Below are 7,242 nucleotides of genomic sequence, written 5' to 3'. Positions count from 1 at the left end.
TTTCCTGTTTTAATCTCCCCATCTGTATTGCATTTTTCGCTCCTGTTAAGCTCCTGCCACTTCAGGTAGTCCTTTCTACTCCCCTGCAGATCACTTTAGAATAGAAAAAAATAGAACAGAATTAACCAGGTTGGAAGAGACCTTTGAGATCATTGAGTCCAACCTAGCACCCAGCAGCATCTAATCAACTAAACCATGGCACCAAGTGCCCCATCCAGGCTCTTCCTAAACACCTCCAGGGATGGGGACTCCACCACCTCCCTGGGCAGCACATCCCAGTGGCCAATCTCTCTTTCTATGAAGAACTTTCTCCTCCCCTCCAGCCTAAACCTCCCCTGGCACAGCTTGAGACTGTGTCCTCTTGTTCTGGTGCTGCTTGCCTGGGAGAAGAGACCAAGCCCCACCTGGCTACAACCTCCCTTCAGGGAGTTGGAGAGAGCAAGAAGGTCTCCCCTGAGCCTCCTCTTCTGCAGGCTAAGCAACCCCAGCTCCCTCAGCCTCTCCCCCAGGGCTCTAAGGCCAGCCTACCACCCATTTCCCTTTTGACATGAATCCCTGCAAAGTTACTGCTTTTGCTCTCCCCAGGACAGCCTGGTTAAGTCCTTTCAGCTCCATGGTGCCTCAGTCCTTCCCTCTGGGCCGTGCATGGCTCAGGAGTCACTTGGGCACGACACAGGAGGAGGTTACCCTGTCCCCTGCCTCCACCAAGCTCCCGAGCTGAGGATTCAAGCTGTGTGTACAAGGAAGGAGCGAGGGGATCCCGGCTCCCTGCTGCCTCCAAGTCACTGACCCAGGAGCCACAGGGTGAGGTCGAAGAGGAGAAAACCCTGGAAAGCAGCATTCCCCAGGGCACTGGGCCCCTGGCCAGCTGGGAATTCGGGAGTCACGTAAGTCCTGCGCCCCAGCTGCCGAGCCACCGAGTTCCACGACCCCAAGCACAAGGCCTGAGAACAGCCAGAGCTGCAGCTGGGACATGGAACTGCTCCTCATGCCTGCTCTGTGCCCACAGCAGGGACCTGCTCCCCATCCAGCAGCCAGGCAACGTAGGGCAGGGGCAAGCTGGTCCCCGAGGTGTGTGCAGGGCTGGTCGGCCTCACCGCTTGCACACGCAGCTCGCCCCTGGGAGCAGGGCTGAGCTCTGCTTCAGTCATGTCCCCAAGGGAAGCTCGGAGGAGCCAGCAGTGGCAGGTGCTTCCACGTCAGTGCAAGCCCTTGCCTGCTGTTTCTGCCACTACAGGCACTCCTGTGACAGCCTGGATCTGAACAGCAGCCGCTCTGCACCCGGAGCAGATCCGTGAGGACAAGGCCCACGCTGTGTGTTTGCAGAGACCTCCTGCAGCAGAGGCAGCGCCCCAGCCACTGCTGCCGAGCTTCCAGGAGCTCCTCAATCCAAGTGGCACTGGTGCCACCGTGTGCTCTGCGGGCTGCCTCTGCTCTCCTGCGCCTGGCTGCCCACGTGTGCCCCTGGAAGTGTCACCACAGCACACAATCTGCAAGCAGATGCAGCTGGGATGACAATGTGCAGCAGACAAAGACAGCTCTGAGACAAAGATGCCACCAACAGACAAATCACAGGATTTTATTTAAGGCCTGAACTCAAGAGCTTGCCTGGATTGCAGCATTTCCACCCGGGTTCACATGCTGGATCCGGGCAACGGAGCACAATCACTCTCCCCCCCACCAGCCACCACCTGCATTTCTGATCACTTGACACTATCAGCTGCCATGCAAAGGAGGGCACCTCTACCTCCACGTTAGCCTGCAAGCAGCCTGCTGCTGTGCCTGTGCCTTTAGCCAGGGCCCAGAAGCGCATGGGAACGATCAATCAAGCTCCTTCCCGCCCATCCCTTTGTGCTCTAAGTGCCCTGCTGTGGCACTGCCTTTCCCAGCTGGTGGATGGCTTCATTCTCCAGCACCTCCACCTTCCCCTTGCCTGGCTGCAGCACGATGGCCACCATAGCCCTCACCACTGTTTCCACAGGCACTGTGTAAGAGGTGGGGAAGAGCCAAGCCACAGCCCCCAGGAACCGCTGGACCATCCACTCCGTGGGCCGGGACTCCTGGCGCTTGCACAGCAGTACCCTGCAGAGGGAGGAGGTAAAGTGGGTCAGGCTCAAACTGTCTCCCAGGGAAAAGCTCGACTGGTTTCTCCACCTTCACCAGGAGCCCAGCCCAGCTTGCTAAACCCACACAGGGATTTGGAGTGGGCCTGAAATGTGACTGAGCTGAACCCTGGGACACTGAACTCCTTTCCCTGCAGGGCTACAGAATGAGGAGGCCAATTCTTGCAGGCAAGTGGGAGCACGGGACAGCTGAAAGGACACACCTACCTCCCCTGCACAAAGTCAAAGTCTGGGTGGAGATAAGCTGTGACTTATTTCCCCCAACCTCTGCTTTCAGTCCAAGCCTCTGCTCCTTCCGTGGCCTGGGACAGCACCGCTGGGACAGCCTGTGGGAACCTGGTGTCCTTCCTCCCTGCAGCACTGGGAAGCTCTGTGCTCATCCAGGAGCTGCATCTGCAGCTGGGAGCCTTCTCCACGTCCCTCCCCAGCCCTCCTCTTATCCAACCTTTCCTGCTTTCTCCACCTCCCAGCCCACTGCCCTGGCCGCTCTCCACCGGAGCCCTGTGCCCTCCCCCCTGCGCCGCTACTCACGCTGGCCGGAGAATGGTACAGCGATCAAAACCAAGAGCCTGGACCAGGTTCTCCACTTCTCCCTGTCAGAGCAGTGGGGCAGGATGAAAGGAGGCAAGGGAGAACTTCAAGCACCATTCCTGTCCCCCCAGCAACTGGCAGAAGAGAGCTGCTGAGACAGGGTGCTGAGGATGGCACCGATGCAAAGGGGTCTGCACGACCAGGCACCACCTGGGCAGTGAGCATCTCTCCAGGAGAAGGCAACAGAGGCGGGGAGTGGCCAGAGTGGACAATGACCGCTGGCCAGCAGCGCCCCCTTGCAACCATCCTGCTAACTGCAACTGGACACCACGGCTTCCTAGCCTGGGCACCCTGGCACAAGACACTGGGTGACGACAGCGTGTCCAGCAGAGGTGGGGGGCTGCAGCAGGTAACATATGGGAGGAAACCCAACCTTTCACAATGGGTAGAGTCCCACCTGAGGAGCGTGTCCGCTCTCCACCCCTGGAGAGCTCACATCTCACCTGTGCACTGCCCTGAGCCTCCCCACCCAGCTGAGAAGCCATCCCAGCATGGGGTGGGGCTGCACAGCCCAGAGATCTTCCTGGGGCTCTGAAGAAGGAGATGGATGCTGCATGTGGTGGGTGCTGTGCTGCTCTGGATGAAGCCACTCACACCGCTGTCCTGCCAGGACCTTTCCCTCACCCCCTTGTCCTCAGCACCAGGAAGACCCTCAGAGCCATCTGCATCTCTTGACACCTCAGCTCCCCAGCATCCCAGGAGGAGTCCCCCCGCCAGCTGTCCCCTCACCTTCACACGGAGGTAGAGGAAGTGGCTCTTGGGGTTCGCTCCCCGGGAGGACTCCAGCACGAAGTGTTTGCAGCCCCCTGCCCGCGCCAGCTCCGCAGCCTGCGCGACGTAGTCCCGGTCCACACGGACAAAGCCGTCCTGCGGGACGACGGAGAGGAGGGTCAGCACGGCGGAGGACGGGCGGGCGAATCCCCTGCCCCCGGCATTCCACTCACCGCGCCAGCCTTGGCCCTGGTGGTGCCCAGGCAGCAGAAGCCGACGTCGTGCCCCTGGAAGGCGGCGGCGTGCTCGCCCAGCCGCTCGAAGTCCACCACCGCCTGCTCCTGCGGGGAGACCGAGGGTCAGCGCGGCCGCCCTCCGCTGCCCCACCGCCCCCGGGACCCCCGACCCCGCGCACCACGGTCACCCCCGACGCCTCCTCGCCCAGGCTCAGCCGGCGCCGCCCGATCAGCGTCACCCTGGAGAAGAGCCGCCGGGACAGCAGCTCCCGCAGCAGCACCCCGCCCGTCGCGCCCGAGGCGCCCAGCACGAAGCAGCTCCGGCCGCTGCCGCCACCACCGTCCTTGTCCGCCGCCATGCTGACGGAGCGGCCGCGGCCGGGGAACGGACGGAACGGCCGCGGGGCGGAACCGGGCGGGGAACGGCCCCGCTGCCGCCGCCTGGCTTCCGTCGCCGGGCCGGCGGAGTCGCGCTCCGCCCGGCGGTGGTGATGAAAGGGCGCAGGCAGCAGTGTAGCGCCCTGCGGTTATAAACGTAACGTCCAGACCTTTTTAAAGGGCTGTAGGAGGTTGCCCAGGAAGAGTGCAGGGTCCCTGTGGTATCCCCCCACCCCCGAGCAGGCGGCTGCCCCAAGGGACCCCCCCTGCCCCACTGCTGCTCCCAACGCACAGCGAAAGGCGGCTGCTGGTATACCCCCATCCTCTCTCACCGTCTGATGCCCTTGCGGGGGAAGAGCCCATGGCAGAAAGCGTCACCGGAGGATCTCAGTGCCCTCCCTGCTCAGGCGGAGGGGATGTATCCCGAGAGGGATGCACAGAGGGGTCTGTGACTCACTGTGCGGCTCCCCCAAAAGCCACTGGGCTTAGCATGTGCTGCCACCAGAGTGCCTCGTAGCTGCGTCCCCTGAGCAGGAGGTATCGCCTCCCCGCGGGCACCGTGGAGGACCCGGCCACAGCCGTGGGGCTCCTACCCCTGCCCTCTGGGAGCAGCCTGGCCACGGCGGTTCCGGTGAGAAGAGCAAGAGGACAGAGCCTACTTCTCAGGGGAACCTCACAGAGGAGGTTTCAGGTTGCACCAGCAAGCAGACCTGCTCCAGATCCCTGCCTGGATGCTGTCCCTCTGACAGGAACGATGGTAATCAACACCAGACCAGGGGGGAGCCAGGTCAGCCCAGGGCATGGCTTTGGAGCAGCCACCCGGGAACTCCGCACAGCCTCTCGCAGAAGTAGCATCAAGGGGCCCCGTGGCACCCCAATCCTGTTTGTCCTGATTCCTGGGGAGGGAGGTGTGGAATGGCTGGTTTCAGGAGCAGCCAGGCCATTTTTCCTGCCTGGCATGTCTGCTGCACGCTGCCTTTTGCCAGGGGCTGAGGATGAATCCCCAGTGCACGTGCCACTGCCCGGCAGGATGCGCGTCACCTCCCTCCCTGGGTTAATGGCCAGCATCCCGCTCCACCTGGCACTCACGACCTGCACCCCAGCCGCAGCCACGGGCCAGGTGGGTGCCAGAGGGGGAGTCTGGGGTGTGCTGAGGATCAGGGGTAGTGCGACAGCTGCTTGAGAGTGGGAGGGGAACCATGCAGTGAGGCAGCGCTGGACAATCAGCAGTATGTGTGGGGCCACAGGGTGTCACGGGGTGGGGGGGGTATCGCTGGGGAGGGGCAGGATCGGGATTCATGGGGGCTGTGCAGTGCTTCTACTGCTCACGTCCTGCTTCTCCTCCAGGGCAGGGCTCGGTGGGGCTGCCCAGGCCTTGGGGCTCCCGTTCTCCCAGCGGCATGGCGGAGCAGTGCCAGCGCAGCGCGGCGTTTGACTGCACCTCCCAGCCAGCAGCCTGCTGCCCCGACTGGATGGCAGGGCTCCCCGATGCCCTGCCCCTCTCCCACATCTCCATCCCTGGCACCCACGACTCCCTCAGCCTGTTCGGCGGCCGTCGCCTTCGCTGCCAGAGCTGGGACCTGGAGGCCCAGCTGGCGGCTGGCGTCCGCTTCCTGGACGTGCGCTGCAAGCTGGTGCGGGGCGAGCTCCACGTCTACCACCTCTGCACCTTCCAGCGGGCCAGCCTGCGAGGCGTCCTGCGTCGCACCCTGCGCTTCCTCCGCGCCCACCCCGGCGAGGCAGTGCTCATGCGCATCAAGGAGGAGCTGCCCCTCTTCTCCCGGCCTGGCTTTGCCGCCTGGCTGCGCCGCTGCTTGCTGGAGGAGGGACGGGAGCACGTGTGGTGCAGGGAGGAGGTGCCAACGCTGGGCCAGGTGCGGGGCAAGATCGTGGTGCTGGAGGCACTGGCGCGGGAGGTGCTGGGCATCCCCTACGAGCAGCTGAGCATCAGCGACGCCTGGAACGTGCTGTCTCTGGAGCGCAAGTGGGCTCGGGCTCAGCGGCACCTGCAGAGGGCAGCCGATGGGGACCACGCCACCATGCACCTCACCTTCTGCTCCGGGAATGGGCTCTTCACCTGCCCTGAGGACGTGGCCCGCTTCGTGAACCCCCGCTGCTACCAGCACCTGCAGCGCCGGAGGGGGCAGCCCATGCGCTGGGGGGTGGTCATCCTGGACTTCCCCGGGGCAGGGCTCCTCCGGCTCATCATGGAGAGCAACGCTCCGTGGGCCAGCGGGCGCGTCAAGGCAGCTCCTGGCGCCCCCTTGCGGCAGCCCTGCGGCAGAGGCGGCGGAGGCCGCAGGCGGCGCTGCTCCGTTCGCCCCCCGCGCCGCTGTCCGTCGGGGCGGGTGCTGCGCCCAGCGCCGTGCCTCTGCCGAAGGACTTCAGCCGTGAAGCAAAAGTGGGTTCCTAGCTCTGGCTGAGCGCTGCGAAGCCATTGGGTGACTGCAGTGTGACGGTGCCAGAGGTAGCTGTGGTCAGAAGAGGGTAGCTGCCCCACGCTCACCACTCTCTCCTGAGAGTCCCAGTGCAGGGCTGCACCAGCCAGATCCCAGCAAAGCAGCAGGGATGGACAGAAGGGGAAAGTCCTGCCTCTCCTCTTCCCGGGCTGGTGAGTCCACCTGAAGTACCTCTCTGCAAAACAATCCTTTTCCTGTCAAGGGTAAATAACAATAAAGAGGAGCTAGGAAAGCACTCCCTCCATTGCCTTGCCATTTCATAGCAGAAACAACTTCCTCTTACTCTTGCTGCTCACTATGAAGAAGCCTCTACCACTCTGCCCATGGCTGGAGCACATTTGGACTGGTGTTTGTAGCTCTCTTGCTCTTAAAGCAGAGCTATGGGAGAGCAGAGGAGGTGCTGGAAGCCTCATCCCTGCAGGTTTTTAAGGCCAGGCTGGATGTGGCTCTGGGCAGGCTGCTGTAGTGTGAGGTGTCCCTGCCCATGACAGGAGGGTTGGAACTGGCTGAGCCTTGAGGTCCCTTCCAAGCCTGACAATTCTCTGAGTCTATGATTCTAAGTTCATGTCAGAGGTGACACCAGATGGTTAGTAATGTCCTTTGCCTTGTTATTTTAGCTCTTGCCTTTCTTTTTCCCTTGCAGGGCCTTGCCCCAAAAGTCAAGAGCACTAGAGGGAGGCAGCTTCAGCAGGCACTGCCCCTGTGCACAGAGAGCTGGATGGCCACAGCAGCAGTGACTGGGAT

At 62.7% G+C, this 7,242-nt stretch overlaps 2 protein-coding genes across 3 annotated transcripts; one reads left to right on the top strand and one right to left on the bottom strand.

Moving 5' to 3' along the window:
• Positions 1–1,552: 1,552 nt before the first annotated feature.
• Positions 1,553–4,081, bottom strand: HTATIP2 (HIV-1 Tat interactive protein 2). Of its 2 annotated transcripts, none has more exons than XM_068164582.1 (5): positions 3,844–4,081; positions 3,659–3,766; positions 3,444–3,581; positions 2,655–2,716; positions 1,553–2,082 (listed from the first exon to the last, which is right to left on the bottom strand). In XM_068164582.1, the coding sequence occupies exons 1-5, from the start codon at positions 4,018–4,020 to the stop codon at positions 1,857–1,859; spliced, it is 711 nt and encodes a 236-aa protein (XP_068020683.1). In that variant the 5' UTR covers positions 4,021–4,081; the 3' UTR covers positions 1,553–1,856. The 2 variants fall into 2 exon arrangements, with proteins under 2 accessions (XP_068020683.1, XP_068020682.1); XM_068164581.1 differs by having other exon boundaries at positions 3,841–4,080.
• A 961-nt stretch (positions 4,082–5,042) lies between these two features.
• Positions 5,043–6,729, top strand: LOC137454528 (1-phosphatidylinositol phosphodiesterase-like). The gene is made up of 2 exons (XM_068164580.1): positions 5,043–5,159; positions 5,387–6,729. Exon 2 carries the CDS (start codon positions 5,440–5,442, stop codon positions 6,460–6,462), a length of 1,023 nt encoding a protein of 340 aa, XP_068020681.1. The 5' UTR covers positions 5,043–5,159; positions 5,387–5,439; the 3' UTR covers positions 6,463–6,729.
• Positions 6,730–7,242: the final 513 nt, after the last annotated feature.

The sequence above is a fragment of the Melanerpes formicivorus genome, unplaced genomic scaffold (genome assembly GCF_026170545.1).
Source record: "Melanerpes formicivorus ecotype bairdi unplaced genomic scaffold, bMelFor1.0.p_v2 SCAF_81, whole genome shotgun sequence".
Taxonomy (NCBI): Eukaryota; Metazoa; Chordata; class Aves; order Piciformes; family Picidae; genus Melanerpes; species Melanerpes formicivorus.
The sequence above is the reverse complement of the archived record's forward strand: the minus strand, read 5'-3'. Positions and strand labels throughout refer to the sequence as shown.